At 43.7% G+C, this 18,835-nt stretch overlaps 1 protein-coding gene and 1 long non-coding RNA gene across 2 annotated transcripts in view; one reads left to right on the top strand and one right to left on the bottom strand.

Annotated features, from left to right (window-relative positions):
- Window positions 1–18,835, bottom strand: part of LOC148686707 (uncharacterized) — a 27,462-nt gene continuing 8,627 nt past the window's right edge. Inside the window, exons 2-3 of the long non-coding RNA XR_015947926.1 lie at window positions 4,109–4,229; window positions 1–1,802 (exon numbers count right to left, since the gene is read on the bottom strand). This is a non-coding gene — a long non-coding RNA (uncharacterized LOC148686707). The remainder of the gene's footprint in view (window positions 1,803–4,108; window positions 4,230–18,835) is intronic.
- The window catches only part of LOC118077316 (keratin, type II cytoskeletal cochleal-like), a 16,013-nt gene continuing 13,609 nt past the window's right edge, over window positions 16,432–18,835 (top strand). The window contains exon 1 of the mRNA XM_035100921.3: window positions 16,432–17,052. Within this exon, the coding sequence (XP_034956812.3) occupies window positions 16,432–17,052 (621 nt within the window). The remainder of the gene's footprint in view (window positions 17,053–18,835) is intronic.

Consider the following 18,835-nt stretch of genomic DNA (forward strand, 5'->3'; position numbering starts at 1 on the left):
GTGCTATAGGATTTTGTGACACATGAAATCTTTTTAACAACATTCCTCCATTCCTTGGGCGGTTCTGTAGTTGCACTCTAATGAATCCACTTCTTCCTTAAAGTAAGGTGTCTGCTGCTGCGTCACATATACCTGTACTTTTCCCACCTCTTCTTCCTTTTTTATTTTTGACACTGACATCTTTATGAAACATACCCTCAATAAAATCAATCATATTTTTTGTTTTATTTACAAGTACCTCTTTATAAAGGTTTTGTGCATTGGTTCATTTTAAAAGTCTCTCTTTTTGATGTAGACAACTTTAATTGACTCTTATCACACCTTCGCTTCTGTACCGTTCTGACTAATACAAGGATATGAATAGTTTCCCCCTCCTAGTTCATTTTTTCCTCCATATGTTTTGACTACAATGTCCTTCTCTTACTCTGGTAATGTAATGGTACAACATCAGTGTCAGACTCTTTTGCAATACAAAGCAAAATATTTCAAGCAGAAAACAGCTTCAGAAATCCAAATGCACAAAATCAACAAGTATTCATATAGTATTTCTAACTGATTTGTGGTGCAAAATGGATAGGGTGGGGAATATAGAATTTATTGGGAAAGACTGCAGTGGTGAAAAGCGGGTGAGGGAAAACTGGAGATCAATGGTAGAGATAGTATGTAAGGACAGAGAGAAAGGGATCGGTGTCCATCAAGAAAGATGAACCAAGAATAAGAAGCTCAGCATCTTGACCACTCAAAGCACTAACACCACCTCCCCTCCAAACACACACATATTCTAAGGGCTTTTGAATGCTGAACCATAAACAGAGAATTTTCCCCATCATCATAAGGACTAGAGATGTGCTCCTCAAAAAAAGAGATGCAAATCTTGACTTGGTTTATTTTCAATTTGTGCCACCACATTCTTCCCCTGTCAGGTTAATGACAAGTGACCACAGAAATGTTTAGATGTCCTATAAGTAGTAATTACGGTAATTCATGGCAAATGATGGGTTTCCCTCAAAAGTTGCCTTTCATAACATCACAAGAAAACTCCCTTTAAGTGAAGGTCATTGTGTAAAACCAAAAGGCCTTCTTCATGTATCATTCTTTTTGCCATCATTGAAAATGCATTAGATTACACAAGCTCTGTACTTGAGGTTGGGGTTCTTCCCAAGTCTTCTTTCCGGGTTCTGTGCCTGCAATATTTGTGGTTGGTGGTTATTTCTCATCTCAGTGCATAAAATTGTTGCAGCATGGCATTCGGCTCTGGAGCATTGCCAGAAATCTCTATGTCTCTGCTGTTCTCTACAATAAAATGCTTGGATAACCAAATGGTTGCTTGTGATCTTTTACTAATTACGTGTCATGGAATCAAATACTGGAAGAAAACATGTGCTTAGCTACAGCTTTTTCTTTTTGCTTCCTTCTTTGCAGCAGTTGTCTCTGCTCAAAAGATAAGATGATCTTGGTTGGATTTAGAGATACAGGGCAGAGGTCCTCAAATTGTGGTCCATGGAACAATGGTGCTCCACAAACTCCATTAAGGCATTCCATGAAACGTTTCAGAACATTTAAAAAAAACAAACCACCCACCTGTACTGGTCACTGTACTTGATTTACTTCATTGTTTAATGATGGAGATTGAGGTGGTTTTGTCCAGGGCTGGATTACTAGGGCAGAGGGGTCAGGAGAAGGCAGATCTGGGTGCCATGGTTTTCATAAGCAGGTATAACAGTCTAGTAATGAGCTATATTTGTTGATTTGTAGTACCATATTAACTGGTTTGCTGAGAGCACCAGCAATGTTTAAGTGGTCTGTGAAGAGAGGAAAATTTAAGAATAATTGTTCTGGGATGTCTAAAGATGCTTGTGGTGGGATAATGGAGTATCCAAAGCTGCTTTCCAGTCTTAAAGTTCAGTTCTCCACATTTCTACGGTAATTTGCAAATTATTTTTTTAAAAAACTCCTCAAGAAAATGTCACCAGCATTTTAGTGCAAATTTCTCCTAGTATACATGTTTGTATGCAATTTTGCCATCTATCTATCTATCATCTATCTATCTATCATCATCACCTATCTATCACAAAGAAACTGCTCCCATTATAATGGGTTTTTATATTATTTTCACTAATATTTGCATTTGCTTTTACAATGGTACCTTGGTTTGCATGCATCTTGGTTTGCATGTGTTTTGGATTACAACACGTCAAACCCGGAAGTGTGTGTCCCAGTTTGCAACCTTTTTTTGGATTAAAGGTAAAGGTAAAGGGACTCCTGACCATTAGGTCCAGTCGTGACCGACTCGGGGGTTGCAGCGCTCATCTTGCATTATTGGCCAAGGGAGCCAGCGTACAGCTTCCAGGTCATGTGGGCATCAGGACAAAGCCACTTCTGGTGAACCAGAGCAGTGCAGGGAAACACCATTTACCTTCCCGCTGTAGTGGTACCTACCGTGTTTCTCCAGAAATAAGACACCGTCTTATATTTATTTTTCCTCAAAAAACCACAATATGGCTTATTTTCAGGGGATGTCTTACTTTCCCCCCTCCTCCTGCCGCAGCCAGCATTGCTGCTGCGCCTATCACTATGTCTTATTTTCGGGGTATGGCTTATATTCCTTGAATGCTTAAAAATCCTGGTATGGCTTATTTTATGACTACGTCTTAAAATAGGAGAAACAGGGTATTTATCTACTTGCACTTTGACGTGCTTTTGAACTGCTAGGTGGGCAGGAGCTGGGACTGAGCAACGGGAGCTCATCCCGTCGCAGGGATTTGAAACGCCGACCTTCTGATCAGCAAGCCCTAGGCTCTGTGGTTTAACCCACAGCACCACCTGCGTCCCTTTTTTGGATTACAACCCCCTTTTTTGGATTACAAACACTTTTTTTTGGGGGAGGCCCCATTGGCGAAAGCGTGTCTTGAGTTACAACCTGTTTGGTTTACAAACGGACCTCCAGAATGGATATGGTTGTAAACCAAGGTACCACTGTGTATGCTGGGTTTCATCTGCCCAAGGGATGGATGCATCTGTCAATATTTGTTGCTCCTGACTTCTCATCTTTGCAATCTTAAATTCCTATAGCAGTCTGTGGTTGTTGTTTTTAAATCCTTTTTAATCCTCATGAATATTTGTCAGTATTTTAGTGTGCGCTTCTAGTATATACATTTTTGTATAGAATTTTTATTTAATGTACACATTTTTGCTTGCAATCCCCCCTATATAAATGCATTTTTGGATGTTTTTCTCACTCACCTGCTTTCCCCCTAATAAGCACGTTTCCAAATGGATGTTTTAATGATCCCACACCATATAGTTTAAGTGATAAAAGTGTGACCTTTATTCTAATGCATAACTGTCATATCATGTCATCTTTATAAATTGGGGACAAAGTCTGCTGATTTTATAAATCAGAATGTTCACTTCAGCTGAGCGCAGTTGTAACTCCTGACCTTATTTATTTATTTTAAAAATACACACTGCTTGGTTGTTAAACCTAACACAATCCTCTATGTGGTTTACAGCAATATATAAAATCATTGATGCTTTGTCTAAAGGACATAAACTTTGGATAATTATTTGCTCCATCCACTGACAGCCCACGATTAAAGTTATGGTTGTGAAACTCAAGGTGCTCAGGTCTCGTGCCATAGTTATTACAAAAGAAAACCAGACCTACCTATTTGTGTAGTGACTCAAAACTGACTACATTAAGAGTCAATCTATATATTATACTTCAGTTTGTACACTGAAAATTTTGGTCACCCCTTTCCAGAAGTGGCTTGTGGGGCAAGGATGGTGGGGACAGAGCCACTAGGCTAGCTTCCTGGCAGGTGGGTCAGGGGGAGGAGAAAGGGTGAATTGGCAAAAGGGTCAGCATGGTGCAAACACACTAGTGGAGCCATTTGGCATTCCTGCTGGTGCATTTGCACCACGCCAACATCCCTTCCACCCTGCACCTTCCCATCTGTTTGTTAAGGAAAAAACGAGGAAAGGATCCACAACCAATACTCTTCTCATGGATCTATGGATCAAATTGCAAATATTTTAAAAACCATGTGCTAGGCCCCTATGTGCAGGTGTTACTGCAGCTGGCCTATTCACCCCAAAAGCTGCTCACCTGTGCTGTGGTCATCTGGGTATCCTCCTCTCTGGCCACTTTTGTAATGTTCCAATGAATGAGTTGTTCACAGGAGCAGCATTTGCAAAAATATGCCAGTCACAGCAACTTGCGAGCATCTCTACAAGTACAAGATTGGAGGAGTCAGCTGTGGTTTTTCAGTGGCAAGAGAAATGCTCTCCGTGTGGGTTCGAAATCTCTGTGTGTTGTTACTCATATGCCCCACACAAAGCATAGACTGAGCATAGCCATTCTAAACAGATGCTTGCACTGAATACTGAAATTCTTGTCTCAGAAGGCCTACTGTGTACAAACCATGGGAGCTGGGAATTCTCTAGCTCTCACTTCTGGGCCTACAAAGACATGATACATATGCATGTGCCTGCCCTGTTGATCTGTAAAGGAGGAATGAGGATCTATATTCCAGTCAGGTACAACCTTATACCCTCCAGAGGTTGTTGGACTACAACTCTCATCCTCCTTTACTGACTGAGGCTGATGGGAGTTGAAGGATGGCTTCCTGTCCTTGGGCATTCTTTGCTTGGCATGAGGTTTTAATCAACACCCATCAGCTTAAAACCACAAGTGGCTATCCCTTGAGTTCCTTTCCACAATCTCCCTAAAACTCAAGATAAGAATCTGGAAATATTTGTTCGCTTGGGAATCAAATGCTAAGCCTGTACTCTTAGAACTTCAAGTACGAGAAATGCTGACTGCTTAAAGAAAATAGGTATATAATAAGTACTCTGAATGCATTTCCCAGTTGAAATAAGGGAGAGGCTTTTTAAACGTTTGAGAGAACATCTGATAACCTAAGAAGGTTGTTAGAGATTGCATCCAGAACAATGTTTTTCCTGTTAAACAAGGGTGGTTCTGTTTATCCAGTGCTCCTGATCTAATTTATTAACACCAGAACTGAAATTGTTTTCTGATCTTCAGAACTGATATTTAACTTTGAGATTGTATTTCAGTATTGATAGAATCCATTGTCATCCTAGCATTTGAAAGTATCTGAGAGGTGATATGCAGTAGCATTTCACATTTAATAATATTTGATTGCTTCTGAGATTTCATATTTGACTCCTGCCAAAAATCAAAATTTAATTTTAAAAAATGTGAACAACTCTTACGGTCGAAATCATATATTCACTTATTCTCAGCCCTACAAAATGGAATGGGACTGGCTTCTAGGCAGATGTCGAAACAAAATAAAAAAAATTCCTTCCAGCAGCACCTTAAAGACCAAGTATTTTTTTTTTTTTTTGGTATGAGCTTTCGTGTGCATTCACACTTCTTCAGATACACTGAAGCAGAAGTCCCCAGGCGCTTATGTAGGGAAAGGGTGGGGTGGAGTATCACTCAGAAGGGTGGTGGAAATGGGTGATTGACTGACTGATAGCTGTTGACGACTGTGAACGACTGCAAATGGTCTTGCATGAAAAAGCAAGGGTTGGGATGGCTGAAGATCGCTTTATCATGTATAATGAGATAAGAATCTTATGTCTCTGTTCAAACCAGATGTGTATAGGATTGCCTGCAAATTATTCAACTCTCACATCCAAAATTTGAATCATGAGTATGAAATGCTGTATTCAAATGCTTCAGTCCATAGAAGTACTGGTGAAAGGCAGTAGGTGGGATATGATTTTCAGGCTCCTTCCTCTTCCCAGCAGCCCCTTCAAAACCACCAAAAACATTTAAGAGGAGTCCTGCTGGATTCAAACAAAGGCCCATCTAGTCCAGCATCCTATTTCTCAAAAAGTGGTCAAGCTATGGGAAGTCCACAACCAAGACATGAGTGCAATTGCCTTCTTGCCATTATTATTCCCCAGTGACTGGTATTTATTGGCATGCTGTGATCCCGGAGGTAATATGTAGCCATCATGTGTAGTAGCCATGGATAGTCTTATCCTCCTATAATTCATCTAATCAAGTCATCCAAGTTGGCAGCCATCACTACAACTTGTGGTAGCAAGTTCCATAATATAATTAGTTACTGTGTGAAGAACTGCTTCCTTTTATTTGTCATGAATCTCCAATTATTCCACTACATTGGAGTAAATTCTCCTCCAGATTCCTTCTGTACATTTTACAGTCATACCTCATGTTGCGTCCACTTCGGGTTGCGTGTTTTCGTCTTGTGTCCCACAGCAACCCGGAAGTACCAGAACGCTAAATCACACTCCGTGCATGTGCAGACGCAGCACTTCAGCTTACGTCAGTTCTGTGTTATGAACGGGCCTCCGAAACGGTTCCCGTCCATAACACGATGTTCCACTGTATTTTAAAAGAACATTTTCCTGCTCTCTTCCCACTTGTTCCAGTCAAAAGTAAACTACTTGGTTAGACTGGTTTTGAAAACTTGATCCTTGTAATTTACTGTCAAGATCTTTAGTTTATTTTGCAATTACTACCCAGTGAAGGATGGTCCTGATTTTCAAGTGGTTCCTTCACGATGATTGGCAACATTATCTTCAAAGCTGGAATAACATTAAGTTCTCTCCTGAGCAGGAACCCCACCAAATTGGTACTTCTGCCTATGTATCTGAGGGCTATTTCCCAGTTACATGTTCATGTTTTCTTAAAGATCATGTTTACACCCACAAGTCACTCCCATGAATACACCCACAAGTCACTCCCAGGTCTCAAAGCACAACATGGAAATTGCTTGGTGCCACAGGCAGCCACCCAACATGTTAGGAAGGAGGACATGTTGCAAAAGAAACTGTAGAGAAGGTGTTGTTGTTTAGTCGTGTCCGACTCTTCGTGACCCCATGGACCATAGCACGCCAGGCACTCCTGTCTTCCACTGCCTCCCACAGTTTGGTCAAACTCATGTTGGTGGCTTCGAGAACACTGTCCAACCATCTCATCCTCTGTTGTCCCCTTCTCATAGTGCCCTCAATCTTTCCCAACATCAGGATCTTTTCCAAGGATTCTTCTCTTCTCATGAGGTGGCCAAAGTATTGGAGCCTCAGCTTCACGATATGTCCTTCCAGTGAGCACTCAGGGCTGATTTCCTTCAGAATGGATAGGTTTGATCTTCTTGCAGTCCATGGGACTCTCAAGAGTCTCCTCCAGCACCATAATTCAAAAGCATCAATTCTTCGGCGATCAGCCTTCTTGATGGTCCAGCTCTCACTTCCATACATCACTACTGGGAAAACCATAGCTTTAACTATACGGACCTTGTCGGCAAGGTGATGTCTCTGCTTTTTAAGATGCTGTCTAGGTTTGTCATTGCTTTTCTCCCAAGAAGCAGGCATCTTTTAATTTCGTGACTGCTGTCACCATCTGCAGTGATCAAGGAGCCCAAGAAAGTAAAATCTCTCAGATTTTAGAAGGTAGAGAAGGTGAAAAATTCTATGACAAGAGTAGAACTGATAGCACTGTGCAAAGGTGGGGAAGATTTGGTCTTCCAGTTGTTGTTAGACTCCAGCTCCCAACTCATGTCAATCTCAGCCAGGGGCAGCAACATCTGGAGGGCAATAGTTTCCCCAGCATTGGTGGAGAGAAAAATCTATATCTGCCCAGACTGCCCAGATAGTGTTGACCTGGGACAGAGCCTTTTCAGAAGTGGTTCTCCATCTGTGGAATGCTCTCCTTGGTGAGGTGCATCTGCATCTGCAAATTCTGCATTTCAGGAGGAATTTAAAAACATTCCTGTTTACCCAGGCCTTTGATGGCTGAAGGGTACTGTTCCTGGCAACCTTGAGATCCCTGGATGAGAGAATGTTTTGAACTGTTTCTGGAATGTCTTAGATTTTTTTTAAAAAAAAACTGTGACTATTTTTTAAAATTTAAAACTGTTTTTAGAATGCTTTTTTAAAAAAAGAGTTTTATTGCGGGTGTGCTTGCTGCTCTGGTCATCTTTGGGAGGAATGGCAGGCTTTAAATTCAAATGAGTAAATTCAAATAAAATCATTATTGATGTGTAGAGAATGCCTTTGAAAGATTGTCCACCTCTGAAGTGAAACTGGGGACTGTTCCTCAGATTTCCCCTCCCCTAGATCCAAAAGATATCCAATAAAACTAGTGACATTTCATGGATGTGAGGTTGGGAAGAGCAGCTCTGTATATCTCGCCTAGACCAAACACATCGCAGGAATTCTCTTAATCATCACCCAGAACTGGAGAACGTCAAAATGTGTCACGGTCTGGTTGGCGGGAGGTAGCAGGCCCGCCTGAGGACGTCAAGACCGGGGGCAAGATGGTGGTGTGGAAGCAGGAACAGGCACAGGGCTGAGGGTCCAGCAGCAGGCAGTCGCAGGGTCAAGGAACCGAAGGTTGGGAAGCAGGGCGTCACGGAGGCGAGGGCCCGAGGGTCAAGGAGCAAGGTGCGGGTGAAGGTCTGGGAGTCGAGGAGCAAGGCGTCGGCAAGGCAAAGGTCCAAGGGTCGAGGGGCAAGGCGTCGGCAAGGCGAAGGCTCAAGGAACAGGAGGCCAGATACAACCAGGCAGGGATAGCGTTGCTGTGGCAAAGAGCTGAAGGGAAATGCTGAGCTTTTATCCCTCCTAGCTCTTGGCACCAGGTGCAGTGAGTTATCAAGTGGCCTCACCTGAGTGGCCACTCCTAGCTTCTCCAGCACAAGCTGAGACAGGCCCCAGTCCTGCACTACAGGTCCCATACTCCTGACAAAATGAAAGGCATTGTTCTTTTCTTATGTCAAAGGCTGCCTGCAAAATAAACAACATACATACACACAAACACTGAAGTTTGTGAGAACACTTTTGCCTGCAATGGTGAGAATACCTTCCCTAACAATGTGCAGTTTCTACAACCCTATTAGGCATTCACAAAGGGGCATAAATGAATACATGGGTGGGAAGAGCTGTGTGTAAGCTGCTGCTACTTCACCAACATTATTCTTTGTCACACTGGGAACCAGCACCTAGTGTGAGAGACAAGGCTAAGCCAGGGAGTCCTGAAGTTGCCCAGGTACTAGTCAAGACAGAGTTCTACAGGGAGCTGTTCTCATTGACGAGTCCTCCTCTTCCAGCACAGCTTCTAGTCCAGGCATCCCCAAACTGCGGCCCTCCAGATGTTTTGTCCTACAACTCCCATGATCCCTAGCTAACAGGACCAGTGGTCGGGGAAGATGGGAATTGTAGTCCAAAACATCTGGAGGGCCGAAGTTTGGGGATGCCTGTTCTAGGCCATTGTCCACAGCCACCTTTTCCCTCCTATTGAGGAGACCCTGGCACCTGAGGAGGACCCTGGTGCTAGAACTTCCTGATAGCCAAACAGGCCAACTCTTGACTTCCCACTGGGTCCTCTGCTGCCTTTGCTTTTGCAGCTCAGGTGGAAAAAGCAGGGATCAGGTAATTGTCATGGAGGTTATTGTGGGGCTTGGGTGAAACACACATGAGCTAAATCAGTTCAGGGCATCTTAGGGACTTTTGTGAGTTCTTCCAGTTCCTCAGTTGTGGTGGCACCTCTGTGGGAATCCCATGCCTCTTGCTCAGAGGATGTATCCCTGAGATCTGGCTTGGGCTGGATCTTGACACAGTGAATTCAGGGACACCCCTCTGCAGAAGGGAACCCCCTGTACTCATTTTGGAACCAATACAAATCAGTATGGGTCCTTGTTGCACACTTTGAACATGTGGATTGTTCCTAATTTACTTGCCCCATGCCCATAGCAGTCTTGCAGTATATCCTACCGCAGCCTGGACAAAGCCTTTACCTAGAATAACTTCACAGCTCACCCAGAGTTACCACCTTGCCTGTTGACAAACCTGCTTATGGAAATGGCTCTAGGACAGTTACATTGCAGAAGTGTTGAGGATGAGTCTGACTGTGGTTGAGCATAACATTCACAGATCAAAGCCCTTTAGAAAACAGAAAAATGCCATTGATGTGTCCCACTTCTAAGCAATTAGATGACAAGGAACAGGTTTCAGCTAAGGCTAAAGAAGTCAATCTTACCCAAATAAAGGAGTGATCTGCAGGGTGTGTGAGAACTAATTTCACTTAAATCAGATTCACCTTTCCCACAGAGACAACTGTTGTCTGGACACTGGAATGTGCTTGCAAGGAAATTTCACATAAACCAAAATCCAGCACGTATATATGAATGTGTATATGAAATCAAGTATTGTGCATTTAATGGAAACATTCCACATTTAAGAATTCCTTCTAGCAAGTTCATTACAGATCTAGCTTATACTGCTAGCTGTTATTCCTCCTCCTCCTCCTCCTCCTCCTCCGAATCTAATCCACTCATCATCCAAACAGATCCTAGGACAGTAGATAACAATAACAGAGATACTGGAGTACAGTACAATAAAAGCAAAACTTCATCCCTCATGAAACAGCCATGTCATATTTTGCACTAGATGACATTTTGTAATTTGAGAGTTGTTTTTGTTATGCACATTTAATCTTAAATGCATATACAGTGGTACCTCTACTTACGAATAACTCTACTTACGAATGTTTCTACTTACGAACGGAGCTCCGTCCGCCATCTTGGATGCAGTTTAGATAGGATTTTTTCTACTTACGAATTTTTTCTCCCAATGCATTCCTATGGGATTCGACTTACATTTTTTTTCGACTTACAAATGTGCGTTCGGAATGCATTAAATTTGTAAGTAGAGGTACCACTGTAGTTTTTTACACTACTGTTGTACAATGCTTTGAAGGTGCTTGTTGGGAAGCAGTTTAAAACCCATAAGCAGACTGGCTAACTCAAAAACCCCTCTAAAATGTCAGCCAGGCTCATTGGAAGACCAGCTCTGCATGTGGCATGAAGGTTGGCAGTATCAACCCTGCCATGTGGGTAACCCCTGCAAGTGACTGCAGTGCCTGGAGACAAACAGTGAAGTCGTGTATCCATAGCAATGACCAGAGGAGAAATTACCATTGGTAGGAGTGCAGAGAGAAGAAACGTCTTGGTGCATCTGCAGCAGCACAACTGGATGCCTTCATCTGCCCCAGCTGCAACAAAACATGTCTCTCTTCCAACAGTTTGATTTCACCCCCAAAGACACACTCCTCCATTGTCTCCCAAGACAGATGGATGCCAACAATGAAATGCCCTAACTTTGGATGAACGAGTCAAGCATAAAGAGCTGATAATGGAACTTAATAGTTGCCACTCACATGCTCCTTACACAGAAATGGAAGAAGAGGTCACTGCCAACAAGAGAATGGCCAGCAAAACTAGCAGGCATGTAAACTCCCCAAATTTGCTTAGACTAAGCATTGCTGGAAATAAAAGAGATAAACAGAATCCTTTAAATGAAACCATATAGAATAGATATAATATAAATATTGACGAGTACAATAGTTTTTTTCCACGCGATAAATTAATATTTTATAGGTCTGGGATTACCTTGGTGGCTGGCAGTGGAGGTTGGTCACTGCCCCACCAGCCTCACCTGCCTGCCTTGTTTCTTATATCCAGATCAGCTTCTTCCTCAGGGTTGCCCTTAGGACTGGCAGGGCAGGAGGCAAGGAGCCCAGACGGCAGCTGCTGCAATGGCAGGCAGAGCAGACTAATTCTAGCTTTGTCCCCAACCTCCTTGCTGAGCTCTACAAAGGCAACAGCCAGTGCCACCCTCTGGATGGTTTGGAAGTCAGAAGACAGGGGCAGGGGGGCTGTCGGAGTACAGACTGAGGTGGTGGAGATCAGCCGCCATGGGATTAGAAAGTTCATAATATTGTTATCTATATTGTTATTTTTTAGAATTCATCATGCGACAGGCTGGACTAGATGAATCCCAAGCCGGAATTAAGATTGCCGAAAGAAATATCAACAACCTCAGGTATGCAGATGACAGAACCTTGATGGCAGAAAGTGAGGAGGAATTAAAGAACCTTTTAATGAGGGTGAAAGAGGAGAGCGCAAAATATGGTCTGAAGCTCAACATCAAAAAAAAACCCAAGATCATGGCCACTGGTCCCATCACCTCCTGGCAAATAGAAGGGGAGGAAATGGAGGCAGTGAGAGATTTTACCTTCTTGGGCTCCTTGATCACTGCAGATGGTGACAGCAGTCACAAAATTAAAAGACGCCTGCTTCTTGGGAGAAAAGCAATGACAAACCTAGACTTTAAAAGCAGAGACATCACCTTGCCTACAAAGGTCCGTATAGTTAAAGCTATGGTTTTCCCAGTAGTGATGTATGGAAGTGAGAGCTGGACCATAAAGAAGGCTGATCGCCGAAGAATTGATGCTTTTGAATTATGGTGCTGGAGGAGACTCTTGAGAGTCCCATGGACTGCAAGAAGATCAAACCTATCCATTCTTAAGGAAATCAGCCTTGAGTGCTCACTGGAAGGACAGATCGTGAAGCTGAGGCTCCAATACTTTGGCCACCTCATGAGAAGAGAAGAATCCTTGGGAAAGACCCTGATGTTGGGAAAGATTGAGGGCACTAGGAGAAGGGGACGACAGAGGACGAGATGGTTGGATAGTGTTCTCGAAGCTACGAACATGAGTCTGACCAAACTGCGGGAGGCAGTGGAAGACAGGAGTGCCTGGCGTGCTCTGGTCCATGGGGTCACGAAGAGTCGGACACGACTAAATGACTAAACAACAACAATATTGTTATTTTATCTGTGACATGTGATATATATATAATTTTATTCATTTAATGAAATTTGTATACCACCTTGAGGTGGTTTACAAAAAAAATAAATCAATGAAATAACCAGTAATTTTTTTTTGAACTACTATTTAAAACATTCAAAAGATAATTAAAAGCAATGGTGAACTTGGAAAAAAACAACAGATTAAAACATATGCCCACAGTCTGTAAGTGTGGATGGGCTTGGCTAAACCAAAAGTGTTTTGGCCAGGCACCAAAAAGACTATAGCGAAGGTGCCTGGCTGATGTCAAGGGGCAGGGAGTGACAAAGTGAAGTGTAGTTTTAGCCCTAGAACAGAGGAATGTTTGCACTCTGAGGTAAACCTGAAGTCTTACTGGAAATATAAAAGTTGCTCACAAACCCAACAAGTCAAAAAATAAAAAATATACAAGTTTTAGCAACTTGATTTTGAGATGTGGATAGTTGTGTCTGTAATAACTGTCTCACTGGAACTGGGCACAAGCCTCAACCATATTCATTTTGTTCCATTCCTGTGATTTCAGACCAATGTTTGACAAATAAGCAAGTAGATTTAAAAACCAGATGAAAGAGTGCTAGTGAAGGAGAAGAGAAGGTTAAGGGGTGATATGATAGCCATGTTCAAATATATAAAAGGATGTCATATAGAAGAGAGTGAAAGGTTGTTTTCTGCTGCTCCAGAGAAGCGGACACAGAGCAATGGTTTCAAGCTACAAGAAAGAAGATTTCACCTAAACATTAGGAAGAACTTCCTGACAGTAAGAGCTGTTCGGCAGTGGAATTTGCTGCCAAGGAGTGTGGTGGAGTCTCCTTCTTTGGAGGTCTTTAAGCGGAGGCTTGACAGCCATATGTCAATAATGCTTTGGTGGTGTTTCCTGCTTGGCAGGGGGTTGGACTGGATGGCCCTTGTGGTCTCTTCCAACTCTATGATTCTATGATTCTAAGGCCCATCTTCTCTAACCACTGGCCATGATGGATGGGGGCTGATGTGTATTAGAGTCCAGAAACATCTTCAGCAGCAAAGTTTTCCCTGTCCTGAAGAAATAAGAACCCATCTGGATCAAATCGAAGACCTAGCCAGTCCAGCATCCTGTTCCTATGGCCAACCAGGTCCCTGTGGGAAGTCCTCAAGCGTCAGAGCACAAGAACATGAGAAGAGCTCTGCTGGATCAGGCCAGTGGCCCATCTGCTCCAGCATCCTTTCCTCCCATTGGCCACCCAGATGCCTGTGGGAAGCACCAAGCAGGATCCGAGCACAAGGCCACCACCTGATATTCCCAGAGACTCGTCTTCAGAGGCATGCTGACTCTGAACTGGGAGACTTCATAGCTTACAAGAGAGCCATCTTCCATGAATGCATCTTAATTTAATTTAAAAGCCATTCAAACTTGTGGCCATTACCACATCTTTTGACAAGGAGTTCTGTAAGTTAATTACTAATTGTGTGAGAGAAAGTATTTGGCTGCCTTAATAGACTGCTGTTGGTTGGTTTCGCTTGAGAGGCCACAAGTTTGGATATTATGAGGAGGAGAAAGTTCTCTCTACTCGCCATGCCAACAAAAACAACAAAAGTGCCATTTCCCAATTTTTTCCAGGACCGAAAGTGTCACCCCCCCCACCCCCGCCAGTTCAACACAGGAGCGCTGATTCAGTAGCACTGGAAATTGGACAGTGTGTCTGTCAATCATAAGCAGAAGATTTTATCTGCAGGTTGAAACCATTCCATTGTCTCTTTAATTCATGGACAAGGAATCTGACTACAGTTCCCATCATCCCTGACTACTGCCCTTGCTGGTTGATGGAAGTTGGAGTCCAACAACATCTGGAGGGCAACAGGCTCCCCACCTCTACTTTGTTGTTGTTGTTGTTTAGTCGTTTAGTTGTGTCAGACTCTTCGTGACCCCATGGACCATAGTACGCCAGGCACTCCTGTCTTCCACTGCCTCCCGCAGTTTGGTCAAACTCATGTTCGTAGCTTCAAGAACACTGTCCAACCATCTTGTCCTCTGTCGTCCCCTTCTCCTTGTGCCCTCCATCTTTCCCAACATCAGGGTCTTTTCCAGGGAGTCTTCTCTTCTCATGAGGTGGCCAAAGTATTGTATTGGAGCCTCAGCTTCACGATCAGTCCTTCCAGTGAGCACTCGGGGCTGATTTCCTTCAGAATGGATAGGTTTGATCTTCTTGCAGTCCATGGGACTCTCAAGAGTCTCCTCCAGCACCAAAATTCAAAAGCATCAATTCTTCGGCGCGATCAGCCTTCTTTATGGTCCAGCTCTCACTTCCATACATCACTACTGGGAAAACCATAGCTTTAACTATACGGACCTTTGTCGGCAAGGTGATTCTCTGCTTTTTAAGATGTTCTCTAGGTTTGTCATTGCTTTTCTCCCAAGAAGCAGGCGTCTTTTAATTTCGTGACTGCTGTCACCATCTGCAGTGATCAAGGAGCCCAGGAAAGTAAAATCTCTCACTGTCTCCATTTCTTCCCCTTCTATTTGCCAGGAGGTGATGGGACCAGTGGCCATGATCTTAGTTTTTTTGATGTTGAGCTTCAGACCATATTTTGCGCTCTCCTCTTTCACCCTCATTAAAAGGTTCTTTAATTCCTCCTCACTTTCTGCCATCAAAGTTGTGTCATCTGCATATTTGAGGTTGTTGATATTTCTTTCAGCAATCTTAATTCCGGCTTGGGATTCATCTAGTCCAGCCTTCCGCATGATGAATTCTGCATATAAGTTAAATAAGCAAGGAGACAATATACAACCTTGTCGTACTCCTTTCCCAATTTTGAACCAATCAGTTGTTCCATATCCAGTTCTAACTGTAGCTTCTTGTCCCACATAGAGATTTCTCAGGAGACAGATGAGGTGACCTCTACTTTAGGTCATGCCTATTTCAGCCAGCATCCCTTTACTGCTATTAGCAAGTTCCTCGTTTCATGGGATAGATACAACTAGGTGTGTACAAAACATCCCTGACTCCCCCCCCCCATTCTCTCAACGTTCTTATATGCCAGACGTTTTGCTTAACATAGCAGCCTCCAGGTGCACTTCCAGATTTGCTTTAGGCAAAAGTCTGCTAGCAAGTCAGAGCCTTTTGGAAGTCCCCCTCCCGGAGAAATCCCATATCTTACGGAACTTTTTCTGTCCTTGGTGATTTCTGATTAAGGAGGTACCCCTCAAATTCATTTCAGATTCTCCTTTGAGCAAAATGCTGGTGGCAATTCGGGATGAAAACTCCCCCAAGTCCGTCCTTCTATCTGGATGGAGGACAGTAATCCTGGAAAAATTGCTCACTACCAATAATGGTATGTTCCCTGACATAATTAAACATGAAAAGGGATGAAGCTGCAAGTGAAACACACCTGTAAACAAGCCACTTGAAGTATTTTGCTGAAAGATAATTACACATTGAGGAAGCAGATTAATTAAAGTAAAGCACAAAGGCCGCTGAGAAGAAAGCTTGCAAGCAAAGCAAGTTTTTTTAATTTCACACTATTTCATATATGATAAGTGTTTGCTCTGGAGCAGAGGCTGCACTAAAAGGAACTTTTTCTGGCTGCTAGGCAAACCAAACCCATGCTGTTTCATTTAATTTTTTTGCACCCCATGCAGCTCTTGAGCCATATATAAGAGAGGAGCTCCTGATTTCATATCAAAGGGATTCTCTGTACTTCGTCCTCTGCTCTTCCTTCGTCCCATTGCTTCACTTATAGTACCAGCTTGCTTAACTTTTCAAAAAGCTACCATGAACATATGTGGTGGTCCTCGATATCTTGGTGGACGAAGGGGCTTCTCCTCTGTTTCTGTCACTGGTGGCCTGGGTGGTGGTCGAGGGAGCTGTGCTTCTATGTGCCAGCCAGTTGCAAGGACGCAGGGAGCTGGTGGCTACTCCAGCATGAGCCTTAATAACTTTGGTGGCGGAGGTCGAAGGATTGCTTGCGGTCAGGGCTATGGAGGACAAATCTATGGTGGTATTGGTGGTATGGGCATGGGCATGGGTGGTCAAGGCATGGGCATGGGTGGTCAAGGCATGGTTATGGGTGGTCAAGGCATAGGTATGGGAGGTCAAGGCATGGGCATGGGTGGTCAAGGCATGGGCATGGGTGGCCAAGGCATGGGCATGGGTGGCCAAGGCATGGGCATGGGTGGCCAAGGGTGTCAGGGTGGCTTTGCAGGTTATGGTAGGATGGGAGGTTTGGGTGGTGGCATGCCATGCAGAGGCGAAGGGATCCGAGGTGTCTCGATGGATGAACGCCTCTTGAAGCCACTTTCGGTTGGAGTTGATCCAGAGGAGCAGAAAGCACGGACACATGAGAAGGAGGAGATGAAGACCTTGAACAACCAGTTTGCCTGCTTCATCGATAAGGTAAGAGCTTGGGCATCCAATGGGTTTTCTCCCCAAGGCAATTTTTAAATGAAGAGAAGAGAGCCAGCGTGGTGTATTGGTTAAGACGGGTGGACTCATAATCTGGTGAACCGGGTTTGCGTCTCCGCTCCTCCACATGCAGCTGCTGGGTGACCTTGGGCTAGTCACACTTCTCTGAAGTCTCTCAGCCTCACTCACCTCACAGAGTGTTTGTTATGGTGGAGGAGGGGAAAGGAGATTGTTAGCCGCTTTGAGACTTGACTCCTTAACGGGAGTGAAAGGCGGGATATGAAGTCCAAACTCTTCTTCTTCTTCTTCTTCTTCTTCTTCTTCTTCTTCTTCTTCTTCTTCTTCTTCTTCTTCTTCTTCTTCTTCTTCTTCTTCTTCTTCTTCTTCTTCTTCTTCTTCTTCTGGACCCCAACGTCTTTTAGTTGTAGTTCATTCCGCCTTTGCTCCTTTCCCTTTTCTCCTCTTTTGGGTTTTCTCCTCTTTTGGGTTTCTCCCTAGTCCTAGGAGTGCCCTCCAATCACATCTATTTATCATTTCCTACTCAAATCCCACCATGAAATCTACTTCTTAAAAGGCTTCCTAGTGCATATATAAATCACTTTCGGATTTAAAGGACCAGGGCAGTCTCATGCAGATCGGGCGCCCTGGTGCTGAGGCGCGGAGATCTCTCCAGCGCCCTAACAGCGTGCAGCATGGCTTCCGCACGGTGAAGCCGCGCAGCGCCCCACCTGTCAGCCTGCCGCCCTGGCGCCCCGCGCCACCAGGACTATACCTAGAGCCGGCCCTGTAAAGGACCCACTGCATTATTTCAGGAAACTTTACAACAAGCTTGTTATAAAGATTATGCTCCTATTGCAGAAGTGGAGTTGGGGAGGGAGGCTAAGAGATACATTTAAAGCGCATTCTCCTGACCCCTGGGAAGTCTCATGGGGTCTGTAGTTTGTTGAGGGTGCTGGGAATTGTAACAATGTGATGGGTAAACTACAAATCCCAGGATTCTTGGCTGTTGGGGGGGGGAGTCTTTAAATGTATGGTGTATACACAGCCTAAAAGACAACATTTGAGCCATGAGCTTCTTGGTTCATAGTTCCTTCTCCTAACTCACTAAAGAAGCCCTCCAGTGCTTGCCATTTGCTCCATTTCCCTGACGTGCTACTTTGTATGTCAAATCCAAAACAGATTTGGTTCCCTCCCTCCTGCTTTCTTTTGTCCATCTTACGTTAGTTGTAAAAACCGCTGGTTCTTCAGGGAGCTTCTCATTCCAGTTTCAACTCATGGAGTGATGAAAAGAAATGACATTGTTTCTCCAGGAGAATGTATTTGGCCTCTTTTTGGACAAACTGGATAGCCTATATTTCCCTATAAAAATGTTGCAAGTATCATAGAGGAAAGGCAACTGGTTATTATTATTTTTTAAACACACACACACACAAATTCCCTTGGGCGAGACTGGAAGGTGGAGTGAAAATGCGAACGCAAGTTGCAAGACTTGTTTTTTGGGGGGTGGGGGCGGGAATTACTTGCAACAAAATTCATTTTGGTTCTGTACTCACACAGTTACTAAGACTTCTGGGTAGTGGAAGAAACTTCGGATTGCATACAAGTAAAATGATATCCTGAATCACTGCAACCCAGTTGCTTGCAGGGTAGTTTAAGAGAACTTATATTCCATCCAGGAAATAAATGCATAGCATTTAATATCACAGGCTTGCAGATTGGTTGCCTTAGATTCAGGAGACTATTTGCAGCACAGGAGAAAAAGAAATGGGAGGTT

Source organism: Zootoca vivipara, chromosome 2, assembly GCF_965207765.1.
Source record: "Zootoca vivipara chromosome 2, rZooViv2.hap1.1, whole genome shotgun sequence".
Taxonomy (NCBI): Eukaryota; Metazoa; Chordata; class Lepidosauria; order Squamata; family Lacertidae; genus Zootoca; species Zootoca vivipara.